Raw genomic sequence first — 19,583 nt, forward strand, 5'->3', positions numbered from 1 at the left:
TTACCTCTACAAAGATGATACTTTATTTCTACAAAGATGATACTCTATTTCTACAAAGATGATACTCTATTTCTACGAAGATGATACTTTACTTCTACAAAGATGATACTTTACTTCTACAAAGATGATACTTTATTTCTACGAAGATGATATTTTACTTCTACGAAGATTTTACTTTATTTCTACAAAGATGATACTTTACTTCTACAAAGATGATACTTTACTTCTACAAAGATGATACTTTATTTCTACAAAGATGATACTTTACTTCTACGAAGATTTTACTTTATTTCTACGAAGATGATACTTTACTTCTACGAAGATTTGACTTTATTTCTACAAAGATGATACTTTACTTCTACGAAGATTTTACTTTATTTCTACGAAGATGATACTTTACTTCTACGAAGATTTGACTTTATTTCTATAAAGATGATACTTTACTTCTACGAAGATTTTACTTTACTTCTACAAAGATTATACTTTATTTCTACAAAGATGATACTCTATTTCTACCAAGATGATACTTACTTCTACGAAGACGATACTTTATTTCTACGAAGATGATACTCTATTTCTACCAAGATGATACTTTCCTTCTACGAAGACGATACTTTACTTCTACAAAGATGATACTTTATTTCTACGAAGATGAAAGATGATACTTTACTTCTACGAAGATGATACTTTACTTCTACAAAGATGATACTTTATTTCTACAAAGATGATACTTTACTTCTACGAAGATTTTACTTTATTTCTACGAAGATGATACTTTACTTCTACGAAGATTTTACTTTATTTCTACAAAGATGATACTTTACTTCTACGAAGATTTTACTTTATTTCTACGAAGATGATACTTTACTTCTACGAAGATTTGTCTTTATTTCTATAAAGATGATACTTTACTTCTACGAAGATTTTACTTTATTTCTACAAAGATGATACTATACTTCTACAAAGATTATACTTTATTTCTACAAAGATGATACTCTATTTCTACCAAGATGATACTTACTTCTACGAAGACGATACTTTATTTCTACGAAGATGATACTCTATTTCTACCAAGATGATACTTTCCTTCTACGAAGACGATACTTTACTTCTACAAAGATGATACTTTATTTCTACGAAGATGATACTTTACTTCTACAAAGATGATACTTTACTTCTACAAAGATGATACTTTATTTCTACGAAGATGATACTTTACTTCTACAAAGATGATACTCTATTTCTACAAAGATGATACTCTATTTCTACGAAGATGATACTTTACTTCTACAAAGATGATACTTTACTTCTACAAAGATGATACTTTATTTCTACGAAGATGATACTTTATTTCTACGAAGATGATACTCTCATGCTTATGGGGGATACTTAATTCATGTAACCTACACATTTATCCTGTGATCGGCATTGATCACTTATCTCTCTTGTAACCTACGGCTCAAATTATATCTTATTTAACGTTTAACGTCTCACAACGATAGTTTCAGCCATTTAGCATTCTGGTTTAGTAAATAATGAACGATTTGTTTGACTTCAACCGTGATGTGTAAATACTGAGGTACTATCAAAGCACTCAGTATAGTAACTCTTCATTTGAATGCGTAGTTCTAAAGTTTGTTAGGGTGAAAATGTTAGTGCGCAGGGTGAGGATGGTGAGTTGCAGAAATTGTCTAGTAAGACTATTTCTGTTGAGGTTAGCAAGGTTCCAGTCTGTTATTACGTCAAGGTACAAACTTGAATACTTTCAAATGGCTACAGTTATGAATATAGTAAAACCGCCTAATGAATATGTTTGACTAACATGTTCCCAAACATAACTTATATAGTTAAATAAACTATATTAAAGGCTTGGATCGGAATTTTATAACGTAACGATACGTACGATTATAATATCATATATTGAGATGAAAGTATCTTCTAGATAGATGTTATTATCTTCCCATAGATGAACATTCATTGTATCTTCTGGGACTGTGGCTCCAATACGCTTTCATGAATTGTATCTCATATAGGGATATCAGTTTTATTCCCGTGACATCAGTATTGCTTCATATAGACTGATTTTCTTGACTACAAAAAATGCGTGTTCAAGGAGAATGTTTCTGATGGTAAAATATCTGGTGATATGGGGTTCCAGTACAAATGAGATTGGTGTGGCTTTGGGAACGCTCCATCACTACAATTCCTTGTCCAATTTCAGTTTTCGTAATCCAGTTTGGAAAATATTAGAGGCATGATATCCGACTGAAGTTAAAAATGGAAGAAAGTGAATAGGCTTTCTTTCTTATGAATAACAAATCAAGAGTTAACAATAATGGAACAAGTTAAGAAAGGCCGTCTTTGCGACCTACATGAATAGTCCGGGAAGTGTTCCTAATTTTTAGCTTACTGTGGTGTGTTTTTCTTTTGGCGCTTCTTCGTCTTGTAATTGAGCGACGTGCATATTTTGCCGTCTTGATAAGAAGTACTCACCGACCCTTCTACGATAGCGCACTAGAACTATGATAATGATCACAATCACACCCACGACAGACAATCCGACTGCGAGGCCCGTAGTGTTGTCTGGATCTCCAGGGGGGACACGCTGTCCACCGTTGGTGGTGTTGGTGTTGTAGACGTCTCTGGTGCAGTATTTCCAGGGCTGGAGTTGGGTGTTTCTGAAACAAGGGAAGGGTAATTAATTTCTGAACAAAACCACATTGTTTATTCTTCTATTGTAATGAAGTAACCCATGCTTGCCGTAAGAGGCGAGTAACGGGATTGAGTGGTCAGGCTCGCGTAGATCGATGCTCATGCTGTTGATCACTGGTTTGTGATACTTACTTCTAGGAGAAGACTCGGTTATTTACAGACCGCCGTCATATAGCTGGAATATTGCTGAGTGCGGCGTAAAACTAAACTCACTCACTCTCTTGTAATGAAAACATCTTGCTCATACCCATTAAAGAATCGCCATAAGTGAGTAAGTGACTGAGTGAGTGAGTGACTTTATAGTTTTACGCTGCTTTTAGCAATATTCCTGCAATATCACGACGGGGGACAACAGAAATGGGCTTCACATATTATACCCATTTGGGGAATCAAACCCGGGTCTTCGACGTGACGAGCAAACACTTTAACCACTAGGCTACCTCACCGCACCGACTCACCACGAAGAGTGGAGAGCATTTGTGGAAATAGAAAACAAGATTCAATTTAATATAAGACATTTGTTTCTTTGGGTTCTGTGTACTGAGTTAAATCACATAGCCTATTGTACAATTTCTGTAGCATACTTGGCATAACAGAGGGATTAGCTCCGAAGTTGGCGTGTAGAAACAATGAATATGGAAGAAAGAGGAAAGAATACAGACCAACACTATTTCCAGAACCCCCACACCCACCCCCACCCCACCCACTGTGGCTTTCACAAAAGTATACTGGTAATTTAGATGTCATACTATTGAATAGAATGTGTAATCACCGGCAGTAGCTGTTGATTGGGATCTTTCAGTTAGAGTTGATGTTATGGTAGCTGCCTCTGCGGAAAGAGAAAAAAAATGCATGCATCAATTTCCAAAGTAACATGTTAATATTATAGATAGTATTATAATTTGTTTATAATACTGACATTTTGGAAATATAAGCACCATTTCCATATATAAATGAACCTTATAGTCAGCACCTAAGTGATGTACATTTCTCTTTTATGTATTACTTTCACATTGAAGTAAACAGCTGGTTTGCATTTCGTCTTCTGGTCTTGTGACCTTCGTTTTCCTATCAATAAGACAAAACATTTTCAACGGTCTTCGGTGTGACGAGCGATCACTTGAACCACAAAGACATCCCACCACCAACGAGACACGAAGAACAGTTTCAGGGTCTCGATCCACAAAGCATTCGTAGCGCTACGACATTCGTAAGCATAGTTAAATATAGAGTTACGACAGATCGTAACGTTACGCTCTGTGGATCCGGATCCTTGCATCATTAGTCAGTGCAGAAATATAAACACGTGTATAAAAATTGTACGAACCACTCAGTCTGTTAACACCATCGCAGGTAATCATCGTTGTGATGTTGCCACACACGAGGCTAACGCCGACGTCCCCAAAACGATCAGTTGTGACGGGGAAGTATGATTGTAAGGATACATCCACGATATCGTCCATTGTCTGGTTCTGTGGCAGCGTCTGGGTAATGGTCCCAGTAGTCAGGAGGACTCTAGCTTGTTGAGGACAGTAGAAGCTCTTGATGTCAACTACCAGAGTCAGGTTAGTTCCAGGTTCCAGAGAAGCCGTGTACTTATCACTCGTGATGGTACACTGAGGTGGACCTGGTTATAATATATACAGTGTACATGTATCCCAGCAATGTTATGCGAACGTAATGAATCTCACACCAAATACATAACATTAACAGCAATAAAAAGTAACACCTTCAAATACCTTTTGACAAACCTAAGGGTCAAGTGGTAAAATGAATAAAATGTTGAAGAGTATATACGAAAATGTTAAAGTGTGTGTAAGGAATAAGCATGAATTATCTGAATCATTTATTAGTGAACTAGACAAGGATGTATTTTAAGCCCTTTCTTTTTTATGGTTTTCATTAATGAATTGGCAATGCAAATATGTGACACTTGTACGAACCCAACTACACACAGATACAATACAACTATTTCTACTACTCCTGCCGATGATATTGTATTATTCCATAGTACTGTTAGCGGTTTACAGAAACAAATCAGTATACATTTTGTGTAAACAGAGACAAAACCAAAATTATCGTCTTTAAGAAAGGTGGAAACAATTCTAAATTAGAAAAATGGTATTACAAAGGGCAACTACTCCAAACTACCAGTGTATAGAAGTACCTTGGCGTATGTTGCTCTAATAGCCTTTCCTGGTCCAAACACACAAAACAAGCGTCAGTACAAGCTTTGAAAATCTTAATCGGTGTTTGTAAAAATATGAGATCTTTTGGTGAAATATCCTTTAACACATTCTTTAAAATATTCGATATGAAGGTAAGCCCAATACCTTTATGTGGCTCTGAAATATAGGGATTACAACAATGTGACAGTATTAAAAGTTTTCATTTATATGCATGCAAAAAGCGTATTGGTGTAAAACCGAACACATGTAATATTATGGTTTACGGAGAATTATGTAGATTTCCATTGTTTATATATTCCTCCATTAAAGCCATAAAGTATTGGGTAAGATTACTGCATATCCCATGCCATAGGTTTCCGGAAAAATGATATGATATGATGAAATTGTATGACGAAAATTGGAAAAGAAATTGGGTGACTGATATTAGAGATTTGTTGTGCAAAACAGGTTATTGTTATGTATGGTGTGATCACAATGTTCAGTGCCACGAAGATTTTATCATATCATTTACACCAAGAATGAAAGATTTGTATTTCCAATCTTGGTTGGAATCATTACTTCTATCAACAAAATGTTTATACAATAATCAATGGAAATCGGATATACGTTTTGATGACTATTTAGCAAAAATCGACGTTAACAAGTTTCGTCTATCTCTCTCTCGTTTTCGTTGCTCTTCCCATTAATTATTTATTGAAACTGGCACATATGCAGGTGTGCACAGAGAAAACAGAATATGTCAATTATGTAATATGAATACTGTTGAAGATGAACTACTTTTCCTTCTAATCTGCCCTGTTTATACGACTCTACGAACGAAATACCTAAAGCCATACTATTATAAGCATCCAAGTGTAAGAACATTGATTTCACTGTTAACAGATACTACCTCATCATTATTACAGAATCTGGCAATGTACAACTAGTTCGCTATGAGTTTAAGAAAACGAATTGTTTTAGAAAAGAATTTGTAAATGACTTCTGACTACTCATGTAAACTTTAAATGTACTACAGACTTGTGGCCTTTTTAAGAACTGAATAAAGGTTTATTGACTACAGTATGAACACAGTTTATCATAATAACAACCATAAACATACATAACAATACATTTCAAGCAGGGGTATGAGATCATCAACATTCAAAACTAGGCTACCGGCAAAGGCACCAGAGGGACGAGGATGTCTTTCAATCCCGCATGGTCAAAATATTTAATATACGGACAGGTTTAGTGATATTGATGACGCTGAACACACCGGAAAGTTTATTGTATAATCCAAATTCGTTCTGTCTCAGAATTAGCAAGGAAATGTCACCGAAAATGGACATGAATACAATAAACTATGTTTATAACGAACACGTTTATAACTCGTGGTTAATACAAACAATTTTTGCGTCTTTGCTACTGGGCAGTGGGGTAGCCTAGTGGGTAAAGCGTTGGCTCGTCACACCGAAGACCCGGGTTCGAATCTCCACATCGGTACAATGTGTGAAGCCCATTCTGGTGTTCCCCGCCGTGATATTGCTGGACTATTGCTTACAGCGGCGTAAAACCAAACTCAATCAGTCAGTCAGTCAGTCTTTGCTACTTCTTGTTTCTCTTAGTCGAAATGGGTTTAACCAACTATGGTTGTAACGAAGTTAAGTCAGCGGTCCCTTAGGGGTTCGTTACAACCGTAGTTTACTATAGATGACGACTTGAATTTCAACTTACTTTTCTGTAGCCTCTTCACCCCTCCACAAGTCAGAGGACGCCGTCCGTCACATGTAAAGTCCAGTGTTACATCACCTAATCGTGTGATGTCTACACTGAAGGTCGTGTTGATGGTTAAGTCTGTTACAACACTGACGTTGTGTCTTATCCCCAACTCTTCAGTCACATCACTAGTAGTGAGATCAAAGCCAGTCTCCACAGAACAGTAGTAGCCTGTAATGTCCACCGTCAGAGTCAGCTGTGTTCCAGGTTCCAGGGAGTCGGTGTCCTCGTCACTGCTGATGCTGCACTGTGGGATATCTGATAGCAGGACAATATGGAGTAACGGAAGTAAAAACCACATGAAGACTTGGGCATTTCACTCAAACATTGACATAGTTTATAAAGTTACTCAAAATTCCATTACTTTCTCAATGTATATGATACTAGTATTACCATTGTGTCTTAGAAATGCAAAGTGAAAACTGCTCGTCAAAGTGATGATATATGTTGTATATTCTGACGGCATGGATGATTGTAGCAATAGTTACTATGGTAACTGTAGGATACCTTGATCGTTAAATTGACCAATGACGCGTTCGTTTATACGTTATTTTGTTCCATCTATTTGGACATGTTCTGAATGTACTTTGAAAGTTGCATTTTGAAAAATCTTTTTCAGTGTTTCTGGATGTAGACTGTTTTATTCTATTGTTCCTATTGTCTGACCTCTAAAACAGAATTTGGTGAACATGGTCCCAGTGACTGCTACATCTATAAACATGTATATCCAAAATTATACAGTATCACATATCAAGTTATGCAATATAATTAAACTGTAAACGTCACATCTAATTTATCAATTTGCTTGGAACAAATGCTCATAATACGTGTTTTCATACATTGTCGAATACAGTTATCAAAATTGACTGTTATTTTGTTTCCGGCCAAAGATGTTCGTATCATGCATAAGTGAACCGCCTCAAAATTATGTTTGCAAATTTGGCAACACCGTTTTAGTCAGTCTATGACTTTGTGTCAGACGTTAGAAAATCAGAAACAATGTAAAGACAACAACCAATCAGATAACCTCAGTCTGGTTTGATGGTGGGGGAAGACAACCAATCAGATAGCCACAGTCTGGTCTGATGGTGGGGAAGACAACCAATTAGATAGCCACAGTCTGGTCTGATGGTGGGGGAGGACAACCAATCAGATAGCCACGGTCTGGTCTGATGGTGGGGAATACAACCAATCAGATAGCCACAGTCTGGTCTGATGGTGGGGGAAGACAACCAATCAGATAGCCAAAGTCCGGTCTGATGGTGGGGGAGACAACCAATCAGATAGCCACAGTCTGGTCTGATGGTGGGAAAGACAACCAATTAGAAAGCCACAGTCTGGTCTGATGGTGGGGAATAGAACCAATCAGATAGCAACAGTCTGGTTTGATGGTGGGGGAAGACAACCAATCAGATAGCCACGGTCTGGTCTGATGGTGGGAGAAGACAACCAATCAGATAGCCACGGTCTGGTCTGATGGTGGGGGAAGACAACCAATCAGATAGCCACGGTCTGGTCTGATGGTGGGGGAAAACAACCAATCAGATAGCCACAGTCTGGTCTGATGGTGGGGGAAGACAACCAATCAGATAGCCACGGTCTGGTCTAATGGTGGGAGAAGACAACCAATCAGATAGCCAGGGTCTGGTCTGATGGTGGGGGAGACAACCAATCAGATAGCCACGGTCTGGTCTGATTGTGGTGGAAAACAACCAATCAGATAGCCACAGTCTGGTCTGATGGTGGGAGAAGACAACCAGTCTGATAGCCACGGTCTGGTCTGATGGTTGGAGAAGACATTCAAAACTCAAAACATTATTAGGCTTTATGGATAACATATTATATAATGTATTATGTAACGCTTTGATAGATTCTTATACCGTTGTCAAGCAATTTGTTCTTACTTAATACCTGCTAGATGTACATGAGTCGGTTCTGCGTTATATTACTTTACTCTTGCTTGACAACGGTATACGAATCTATACCGAAACGTCGCATCATAATACAACAAAGAAGCTGTTGTTCATAAAGTAGTGTACCTTTTCTTATTATTCATCAACTTCTAAAATACCAATTAAACAGATCACTCAACACTCACCGACTGCCGTCAGTTGACACACTTCGACAGGAGTGGCATCCACTACTTTTGCATCCACGATCTTCCATGTACCAGCATCTGCAGCTCTAATATTCTCAATAGTAAGCGTGGAGTTTGTGGTGTTCATCGTTGCTCTGTATCCTGCAGTAGGGCTGCAGCCGGGGTTGCAGGTGACGACGTATCGGCCATCAGGTCGAACCCACACGAAGCCTGTATAGTTGCTTCTGTCAACTACAATGGTGTACTCTGTTTCAAGGTGACCAGCTCCGCCCGGACACGTGGAATCCACTTGTGAGGGATCTGCAATGAAAGGCAGAGTGCTGTTCATGTATATACACTACCCGTTCTTGATAGCAGTGTCAGCTTCTATTAAAATGCCTTGTATAGATATGAAGTTATTGAACCACAGTACTGAGCCTTTGAGAGTGAGAGAGAGAGAGAGAGAGAGAGAGAGAGAGAGAGAGAGAGAGAGAGAGAGAGAGAGAGAGAGAGAGAGAGAGAGAGAGAGAGAGAGAGAGAGAGAGAGAGAGAGAGAGAGAGAGAGAGAGAGAGAGAGAGAGAGAGAGAGACTAAACATCAATCTATGTAACTGGGATATTATGATATGAAACACCAAGTCAGCGAGCCTGATCACCCGATCCCGTCAGTCGCCTCTTACTACAAACATGAGTTACTAAAGACCAATATTAACCTGGATCTTCACGGGTCTGGTTAATTGATTGTATTACGGGAATTGTAATACGGGAACTGGTTACATGTAATTATCTTGCAATATCTCTCATATAATATCCACAGTAGCTACACCTGATGCAGACTAGATTATTGGTATAGACAGAGCAGGGTATTGCTTCAAAACACAATCAAACAAGGGCTGAAACCGGACAAGGGGTGACTACTTGTCGCAGTTTACAAACAAGGCTGCTGCATAGATCGTTACAACTTAGCCAGCGGTAAGCCTGCTGTTTGCGCAATGATGACAGCTTAACAAGCCGATGAACTGTTTGAAGCAAACTGTACTTGTCGGACCATTATCAGATATCGTACTAATATTTGCTACTACAACCAAGAACCGCACCCGAGGCCGCTCCACTCAGGCTGCGCGCTCACCTCGGCGACCCCAGTACACGTTGTGACTCCTACTCGTTGCGAACTACCTTGAAGTGCTTCATGCCGATAACAAAACAAACAAAGTCATTCCCAGTGCTTCGGAATTGGGGATTATTATGTCCATATTCCCAGGTATGGCTGCGTTTCAGTTATTCGTATTCAATCGTGGAATCACTGGTCTTCGGAGAGATTCACGGAATTGGGTGCCGCTTCACACGTGAATTATAATGACTCAGCCTGTTATTTAAATGGTGAATGCTAGTATGTTTTAGCTTGTATGTTTAAACTTGACGACGATACTATACGGAAACAATAATCTAATCGTAACAGAAATGGCGGATAATCTGTACCTCATGAATTCGGGGTTGCAAGTTTGACCTTTTAGTCAGTTAAGTTAAGGGAATACCTGTACTTGGAAAAGGCGTTGTTGTTGCTGTTGTTGTTGTTGTTGCTGTTGTTGTTGTTGTTGTTGTTGCTGTTGTTGTTGGGGTTGTTGTTGTTGTAGTTGTTGTTGCAAACACGATTGTCTCTGTTGTTTCCGTTGATGGCGTCACTGTTGGGAAAATGTCAAATTATTGTCCACCATATCTGGTAAAGACAGTTTGCAACTAGTACTACTCCACTGTTATGATAGATCATAGGAAAACGATTCAAAGTAGAAATAAAATGAATATGACAAGAAATGAGAACAGCTATGTGATGTCTCCTAATGCCTTTGTTGTGTATTTATTTGTGGATGAGCATGAATGCCATCTACCTTCATCTTCGGTCATATCTACAGCCACCACTAATTGTGTGCCATCTGACATTAAAATATGGAGACCGACATATTATACTGACTCCGAGACCACCAGTCCTTGTTGTACCCATTAATGCCGAGCGTAAGGCAGGGACCAACAAGTACCATATTTTAACGTCTTTTTGTATGACGCGGACGGGGATCGAACCCGCGACCTTCCACTCTTCCCACGCTCTACCCACTACACCACGGAGGCGGTCTCTCATTGATCTAACGACTGACTGACTGACTGAGTTTTAGTTTTACGCCGCTTTTAGCAATATTCCAGCAATATCACGGCGGGGGACACCAGAAATGGGCTTAATTGATCTAACGAAAACATACACATGTAAACTATTCATATGCTAGCATGCTTGTACCAACAAGAGACTGCCGCGGTTTGATGTACCTCATTAATGTTCATACATAAATAGAGTGGCAGTGTCGAATTATGTCATTAGGTTCTTGAATTCCCACAAAAATGGAATTAGAGCATTGAAAGGTTTTTTAAGTTCTGCTCCGGAAACGAGCACTACCACCAATTTCAGTCAAAGTAAAACTTGTCGCCACGAAACAGCAAAAAATATTTTAGTCAGAAAACCCAAACTACCAAAAAGAACCAGGGGCCCTATTCTCGAAACGTTCGTAGCCCTAAGAATTTTTAACTTTGACCGTAGCCAATGTCTTAGGAATGGGCTTAAGAAGTTCGTAGGGCTACGTTTCGAGAATAGCTAGCCTGTTCACCATCAGACCTATCTATGTGCCAAGTTTGGTGACGAGATTTTTTATGGTTTTTGTGTTCTGCTCCGGAAAAGACGAATTTGCACGGACGTACGCAGTCCAAAATGCTTCTGCCTTATCCTTTTCTGTGTGTTCCACTTTATCCTTTACTTACTGCCAGTAACTACCCTAGCCTATATATACCCTGGTATATATGCTCTGTTTTATCCTTTACTCCCTCCCAGTGCCATTCCTGGTATATATGCTGTGTTTTGTCCTTTACTCCCTCCCAGAGTCATCCCTGGTATATATGCTCTGTTTTGTCCTTTACTCCCTCCCAGTGCCATCTCTGGTATATATGCTCTGCTTTATCCTTTACTCCCTCCCAGTGCCATCCCTGGTATATATGCTCTGCTTTGTCCTTTACTCCCTCCCAGTGCCATCCCTGGTATATAAGCTCTGTCTTGTCCTTTACTCCCTCCCAGAGACATCCCTGGTATATATGCTCTGTTTTGTCCTTGACTCCCTCCCAGTACCATCCCTGGTATATATGCTCTGCTTTGTCCTTTACTCCCTCCAATGCCATCCCTGGTTAATATGCTCTGCTTTGTCCTTTACTCCCTCCCAGTGCCATTCCTGGTATATATGCTCTGTTTTGTCCTTTACTCCCTCCCAGTGCCATCCCTGTTTTATATGCTCTGCTTTGCCCTTTACTCCCTCCCAGTGCCATCCCTGGTATATATGCTCTGCTTTGTCCTTTACTCCCTCCCAGTGCCATCCCTGGTATATATACTCTGCTTTGTCCTCTACTCCCCTCATAGTGCCATCCCTGGTATATATACTCTGCTTTGTCCTTTACTCCCTCCCAGTGCCATCCCTGGTATATATGGTCTGCTTTGTTCTTTACTCCCTCCCAGTACCATCCCTGGTATATATGCTCTGTTTTGTCCTTTACTCCCTCATTTGTCCTTTACTCCCTCCCAGTGCCATTCCTGGTATATATGCTCTGCTTTGTCCTTTACTCCCTCCCAGTGCCATCCCTGGTATATATGCTCTGCTTTGTCCTTTACTCCCTCCCAGTGCCATCCCTGGTATATATGCTCTGCTTTGTCCTTTACTCCCTCCCAGTGCCATCCCTGGTATATATGCTCTGCTTTGTCCTTTACTCCCTCCCAGTGCCATCCCTGGTATATATACTCTGCTTTGTCCTTTACTCTCTTCTAGTTGAGGGGGTAATAAAAGTCTGCAACCAAAGCTGCTTTGTTCGATGTTCAACATCGAAGCAGAGTGTAATCTCTTTGAAGGTGTTATTTACAGAAGGGCAACACTCATGACATGCCACGGATCGGACGTTTATTTGATATTTCTGTTCAACACTACAACCAGTACAACACAGCTCGGTCACTTCCTGGGTGGAGACCAACGAGTGACAGAACAATATGTAACAAGGTATAGATAATAAACCCCAAACTGTTATGCATGGGCATTCATGCATACTCAACAACTATCTGATTTAAGATAATGGATGTATGTATACAAAGTGCAATCTAGGAGATGATTTTATTGTTTAGCTAATTTTCGGAATATGTCTATGTTTACAAACCAGTAGATGTTGGTGTATCAGATGTCGTCGAAGACGTATCTGCAAGAATCAAGAAAAATAACACTCATCACCCATGTCATATAATACTATACAAACAATGTGCATATACATTTCCTTTGTTAAATACTGTTCTATGCACGTCTTCTCATGGGCCTGGCGTATGTGTCCTGCTTTATCCTTTACTTACTACACAAGTTATGCTTAGCCTCGTCTGTGTGTCCTGCTTTATCCTTTACTTACTACACAAGTTATGCTTAGCCTGGTCTGTGTGTCCTGCTTTCTCCTTTACTTACTACACGAGTTATGCTTAGCCTCGTCTGTGTGTTCTACTTTATACTTGACTCACTACACAAGTTATGCTTAGCCTCGTCTGTGTGTCCTGCTTTATCCTTGACTCACTACACAAGTTATGCTTAGGCTCGTCTGTGTGTCCTGCTTTACCCTTTACTCACTACACAAGTTATGCTTAGCCAGGTCTGTGTCCTGCTTTATCCTTTACTCGCTCCACAAGTTATGCTTAGCCTCGTCTGTGTGTTCTGCTTTATCGTTTACTTAGTTGCAATAACTACCCTAGCATATGAGTTTTGTTTTGTGCATGTATTCTGCTTTATCCTTTACTCACTTCGTTTATCCTTACTTAGTCCCAATAACTACCCTAGCCTATAAGTTTTGTTTTGAGCATGTATTCTGTTTTATCTTTTACTCACTTCTGCTCTATCCTTTACTTATAGTGGCTACCCTGGTATATATAGTCTGCTTTATCCTTTACACACTCCCAGTGGCTACCCCTGATTATGTGTTCTACTTTCTGTTTACTCAGTAGAAACCCGATCTCTGCTGTTGTAGCATGCTAAACTGGCACGTAGAAAGGAAGTATATATTACACGTTGTAGCGACATTGCCAAACAACCTCCTAGTCAGATAAGGACAAGCATTGTGGATGAACAACACGAATCAATATCGAAACGTCGCATCACCTAAATAAAGAAGTTGTTCATCCAAAAGGTTTGACCTTATCTGACTCTCCAACTTCTAAAATATGTTGCTCTAAGAAGTAAACCTCCTACACCAAATCGATCATAATCGATCAGTAAATACTATAATGCCATATAATTCCACAATCTGATAAAGCAATTTGATTTGTCTATATCTGACATGTTATCAATCATTCATTGGCCATTTATCAAATGCAGTCAAATGCAAGGTTCATGAAAATAATATGTACTGGCGCATTTCCTTTGAGTTCTTATTAATTGGTTACAGTCATTACATGTGCGTATGAGCTTGTTTTTATCTTCGTTTTTTATACAACCAGGAGAAGGCATTTGCATGACTCATTATGATACTTCACACATTTCAACCTACCTGTCATTGTCCCAGGTGATGTCGAGGCATTCACTAGTAACAGAAATATTGATAATTAAACCAAACATCGTATTTATTCATTAATCAAGACATTCGCACGTCACCTTTGTATCACACACACGTTGCTGGACAAAAGAAAGTATGCAAAATTAAAATACAAAAACAAACAAAAAACAAAGAAAGTAACAACAACAACAACAACCTCCCCAATAAAAATAAATAAAATGAATAAATAAAATTAAAAAAACAAACAAACAAAAAACAACCAATAACACAACAACAAACAATCAAGCAAACAAAAACCATTTCAAATTAGAACGTATTGTGTCGGCGAAGCACGGCAAACTTGAGTTCAATCACACAACTGTGATGATTCTAGTCATATTCACCATCCATTAACCACTTCTCGTGTGTTTTAGTCTAGCTTCCACTAACCAACATTGTACACTATCTGGTGTCACAAGTCGCATAAGACACCCTTTCATTCAAACTACTATGGTGGCGGTGGGGTAGCCTATTGGTTAAAGTGTCCGCTCGTCATGCTGAACACCCGGGTTCGATTCTTGTGTGAAGCCTGTTTCTGGTGTCCCCCGCCGTGATATTTCTGGGATATTGCCGAAAGCGGCGTACCATACTCACCCACACGACAATGCCCATACCTCGTACACAAAGGAAGAGATTTCTGTTTTCCACAGACACAGGCAGTGGTTAACATTGAACGAAAGAATGACACCCGGTGTTCCGAAAGGTCAGAAACAGATGTCAGCGTACGCAATGAGAAAATGTTGTTTAACGCCGCACTCAGCAATAGTCCAGCTATATGGCGGGGGTCTGTAAATAATCGAGTCTGGACCAGACAGTCCAGTGATCAACATGATGAACGTCGATCTACACAATGTGCCAACAAAATGTCAGCGAGCCCGTTAGTCGCCACTTACAGAAAAAATATAATGCTTATCGAAGCAATACCGTTTTCAGTATTTTCAATTTCACACAGACAAAACAAATGACGTACTATTGGGCTATCTATCAACATAAAGTGTTTTGTGTATTTATATGGAATGCGACTCACAAGCTTTATCCACTCATTACTAACTTCTATACATCTGCCGAAACAGGTATCCATTGAATGGTATTGTCAGTCTATGCAATACAACAAGAATATATTGGTGAGTGAGTGAGTGACTTAAAATTCAAAGTCACATCGGCAGTATTTTAGCCGTGACTGTGTCGTGACTATGAATGTTACAATTTTTTTAATTTATTAAGAATAAAAACAAGCGTAGTCAACATACAGTTACCTGTCTGCAAATGACTTTAAAATAACTAGTCTATGACAGCTTTACACGTAAGAGTAATATACTCATGCCAATAATTGTTGTCACCCCTCCCACCCCAACCCCCACACACACCCCACCCCTCTCCAATTAAAAAAAAATGAAGGGGGTGACAACTACTATTGGCATGAGTATATATAACCATAACACGCTATTCCTAGATGCAACAATACAATATCAAAATGAGCCAACAACTGAAGGAAGATCACCATGCTAGGGACCATAGGGACTTACAGAACCTTTTGTACCTGCATGGACCCTAGCTGGATTTACACCATCCCTTTAGCTGGTGGCAATTTAGACAAATTTAGCCATTAATGTAAATGAACATGTAGACTACGATTAAACAAAGTGGTCAGATTAAATATAAGACGTGGTCTTAAATACACTCTCAGGGGACAATATTTTTACAATACTTTAACCCCCTTTGAGGATACAGCCACAACAATCTCAGCTACTAATTTGATCTACCAGATATAAAATACCATTGATCTATTTACAAAACACATTATTCAAAGGAGCATACTGTTCTTACCACAGGACGTCGAAGCCAGGATCACTAGCACCACCATCAGAGTATAATCCTGCGACATTTTTCCTCGAAGCAGCAACTGTGAAAATATTGCTGATACCACAACCACTGTCCTTTAACAGTTAGCATAGGGTGAATGATAACCTTGAGGTATATCTAAGAAAGTGGGCCAGATTGTTGCCCAATAGACACTTCATGCATTGCAAATCTCTAAATAAAACATTTTGGACGGACATCAGATTTCAAAGTAAACTTTGAAGGATATGTCAACGTGATCTGGAGGACATCTACCGGACACCTGTACATAGCAAACATCACGTAATGCAACACTGGCGTGTGTTGCTTGTAATCCATAAACAGGAGGGATTGGCATACACATATGAACTGATACTACGGGGATTAAAACGTTTAGAGGGGCGTTAACGTGAGTGCATTATACAACAGTATAATGTGTCTAGGTGGGGTATTCATGCTTCACTGCGGCATGGTATCTCAGTGGGCTAGCACTATAAAACCAGCTTAAGTCTGGGCTAGTACAAGCAGCCACACATACACATACACACGCATGCACGTCGACATATGAGCGAAATATTGTCAAGCACGACGTTAAACCCAATTTCACCTCACCTCACCTACACGTCACCACACGTCACCACACGTCACTTCATCTAGTTCCGTACCTAGATTATGGACTATGGACACAGACGCTTGACTGAAGGACGCTCAACTTACCAGTTACATCAAATAAACAGGACAAAACTGTACTTGACGCTAATGAGGTACAATCTTTTGACGACAGCTTTTAGGAAGTACCACCATGCATGACACGTACTACCTTCCAGAATGCTGACAGACGTGGAACAATCCGGTGATTGTATCGAGTGTCACATCATACTGCTCTCAGCGGAAAACTTGCTACATTGCGTCATTCCCTTACAAAACTGAACTCTTGCCAATATATATTTCCCTTACAGGAAAAATGAATTACATTTTGAAAACTGTAAAGCTAAAAGAAATCGGCTACAGATTGAAGAGTGGGTGAGTGAGATTCATTTTACGCCGCTTTTAACAATATTCCAGCAATATCGCGGGGGGAATACCAGACATGTGCTTCGCACATTGCACCCATGGGGGAAATTGAACCCGGGTCTGCGGCATGACGAACGAATGCTTCAACCACCAGGCTACCCCACCGACCCAGAGATTGGAGTGTTATGAGGGTATGTTTACACCGAGACGGGTGACAGACACGCGACACTTTACGACACAACACGTCACCACACGACACTACACGTGCGGTGTAAAACTAAACTCTTGAACCTTGATGCGTTCATGAATGTCACTGATCTCGTGACAGAAAAAGCGGGGTATTGCTCAATTCACTTTAGGCTCTTTGAATGCCTGTGATATAACACATTCATCCTATAAGCTCAAAGTCCAGCTTGTTGATATTTCTATGAACACAGCTTTGCCTGCTCATGTTGAATCAGGGCACCTACTTGTGGCCGACCATACCATGTACTTTTATTAAGCAGCTCAGCTATCTGCTGGGGATACATTGTCAGTATTCTGTTTACATTAAACATGTGACAGTGTATTATGCATACGTGTTGTAACAACCGGCTTAGACTAAGATCAGGTAGGTTTAATGTGCGACCTGACCAGTGCTTCTTTCTTTTTGAACAGCAGTTCAGCGGGTCCAGTTTTCAATGGGTTTGCGTGTTTTGTGCCGATAAAATTGAAAGACGGGTTCTTATACCACCTTCCATTCGAAACCATCACAAGCGAATCCGTGCAACAGTAAGGGAAGCAACTGTTGTCCACTTTGACTGCGTGCAGGAATGCCTCAACGGTTATAGCAGCCTTAAAATACTTGACAGGAATACGCCTGTCTCGACCTGACGCACACGCTTGGACCTTTGCAATTTTGTTAAGCAATATTTTTGCAGTGTTGGTTGTTTGTTGGTTGGTTGGTTTGTTCTTTAACGCCGCTCTCACCAATATTCCAGCTATATGGCGGCAGTCTCTGTATAACCGAGTGTGGATCAGACGATCCGGTGATCAACAGCATGAGCAACGATCTACGCAATTGCCCAGCTCTATGGCGCCGGTCTGTAAATAATCGACCAGACAATTCAGTGATCAACGCAACTGAGATACGATGACATGTGTTAACATGTCAGCCAGACCCCGTTAATCGCCTCTTACGACAAGCATCGGTTGCTGAAGGCTAATTTTAACCCGCATCTTCACTCAAAAAGTACTTTACAGGCAACATCTAACGTCTTGGAGTACGACAACACTCAAGCAAGGTTATCGCTCAGCCCGGCTACCTACTCAAATCGCGTTGTATAACTATCATCGATAGCTGCAATATATTCCAATGCAAGGTCCCACACAAGAATTACACTTCATAACAACTGCATAATTTACAACAAATTTTAGGTAACGTCACAAAATGTCATGAGATAATATCATGAATGGATTGTTACATTATTCTTCTACACGATCACCGCCCTCCGAACTCATACGACCTGAAACAAATGGAAGTTTTTTTTTACCATACCTCCTCTAGAGACACACTTCCCAGACATAAAATCCCACAAGAGACCGTCATAAATTGAGTGAACTGAATTAATGGACCATCAAACTCCCATGACTCGTACAAAAGGTGCACATGGTTTTCCACAATAAAAAAAATATCCGTAACGCATGAAAACGCCTCACGAAAACAGTTTTGAACTGTTACACAAATGTGCACCCTCACTGTTGTACTGTTGTCTTCAGTTTTAGAAATGGAAACAGCATTGGGATCAGGCAAAACCCATGCCATAAAAATCATCGTCTCCTCAACAAAGAAGACTGCAACGTACGTAACGACCTTACATGGAGATACTACTTCGGTACTGCTAAGCATTATATATGCAAACACACACACATATATATATATAATATTATATATAGATACACCCACACGATCGCGAGTCCTTGCATGTGTCCACTGGCTCGACGGTGCAGTTTACATCTTCACTAATTTAGCCAATCAGTGCTGGAGAAGCATTGTAGTGATGTCTGTAATGTTCGACCTAGTGCTGTGTGTAGTTCTGTTAAGAACGATGAAGGAGATACTGCTTGTCCTCCCTTTCTTTAGTTCACTCGCCATCGCACAAGAAGTTTTGGGGCATTTCTTTGCAAGACGTGAAACTCTAGACAACCAGAAGGCTGGAGAGATCCCTTCTTACGTACTTCGTACTGATATGCTGAGATGCACGATACTCTGTTCCGGAGATGACGCCTGTGCTGCTGTGACCCATCTTGAAGGACAGTGTTTCTTCTACAGTTCATCTCTGGCAACATCTGGCTTACCAGCTCCAGGTGCCAATAGAC

The 19,583-nt window shown here is 40.0% G+C and overlaps 1 protein-coding gene and 2 long non-coding RNA genes across 3 annotated transcripts; 1 reads left to right on the forward strand and 2 right to left on the reverse strand.

The window, feature by feature from the left end:
* Positions 1 to 2,360: 2,360 nt before the first annotated feature.
* On the reverse strand, positions 2,361 to 9,082 carry LOC124262625. The gene is made up of 5 exons (XM_046697130.1): positions 8,755 to 9,082; positions 6,615 to 6,914; positions 4,040 to 4,339; positions 3,485 to 3,541; positions 2,361 to 2,678 (listed from the first exon to the last, which is right to left on the reverse strand). Exons 1-5 carry the CDS (start codon positions 9,080 to 9,082, stop codon positions 2,539 to 2,541), a joined length of 1,125 nt encoding a protein of 374 aa, XP_046553086.1. The 3' UTR covers positions 2,361 to 2,538.
* A 3,880-nt stretch (positions 9,083 to 12,962) lies between these two features.
* LOC124262619 lies at positions 12,963 to 16,302 on the reverse strand. The gene is made up of 3 exons (XR_006894654.1): positions 16,200 to 16,302; positions 14,328 to 14,360; positions 12,963 to 13,001 (listed from the first exon to the last, which is right to left on the reverse strand). It is a non-coding gene; the product is annotated as an uncharacterized LOC124262619 (long non-coding RNA).
* On the forward strand, positions 15,111 to 18,384 carry LOC124262620. The gene is made up of 3 exons (XR_006894655.1): positions 15,111 to 15,224; positions 16,655 to 16,659; positions 18,353 to 18,384. It is a non-coding gene; the product is annotated as an uncharacterized LOC124262620 (long non-coding RNA).
* Positions 18,385 to 19,583: the final 1,199 nt, after the last annotated feature.

Source organism: Haliotis rubra, unplaced genomic scaffold (genome assembly GCF_003918875.1).
Source record: "Haliotis rubra isolate DU_JTF1 unplaced genomic scaffold, ASM391887v1 Scf848, whole genome shotgun sequence".
In the NCBI taxonomy this organism is placed as follows: domain Eukaryota; kingdom Metazoa; phylum Mollusca; class Gastropoda; order Lepetellida; family Haliotidae; genus Haliotis; species Haliotis rubra.

Coding starts and splice junctions, on each gene's coding strand:
- LOC124262625 (XM_046697130.1), bottom strand. CDS start 9,082: ATGAACAGCACTCTGCCTTTCATTGCAGATCCCTCACAAGTGGATTCC. Junction 3,542..4,039: donor TGGTGTTAACAGACTGAGTG/GTTCGTACAATT, acceptor CTCTTTCCGCAG/AGGCAGCTACCATAACATCA. Junction 2,679..3,484: donor CCAATCAACAGCTACTGCCG/GTGATTACACAT, acceptor CCCTTGTTTCAG/AAACACCCAACTCCAGCCCT.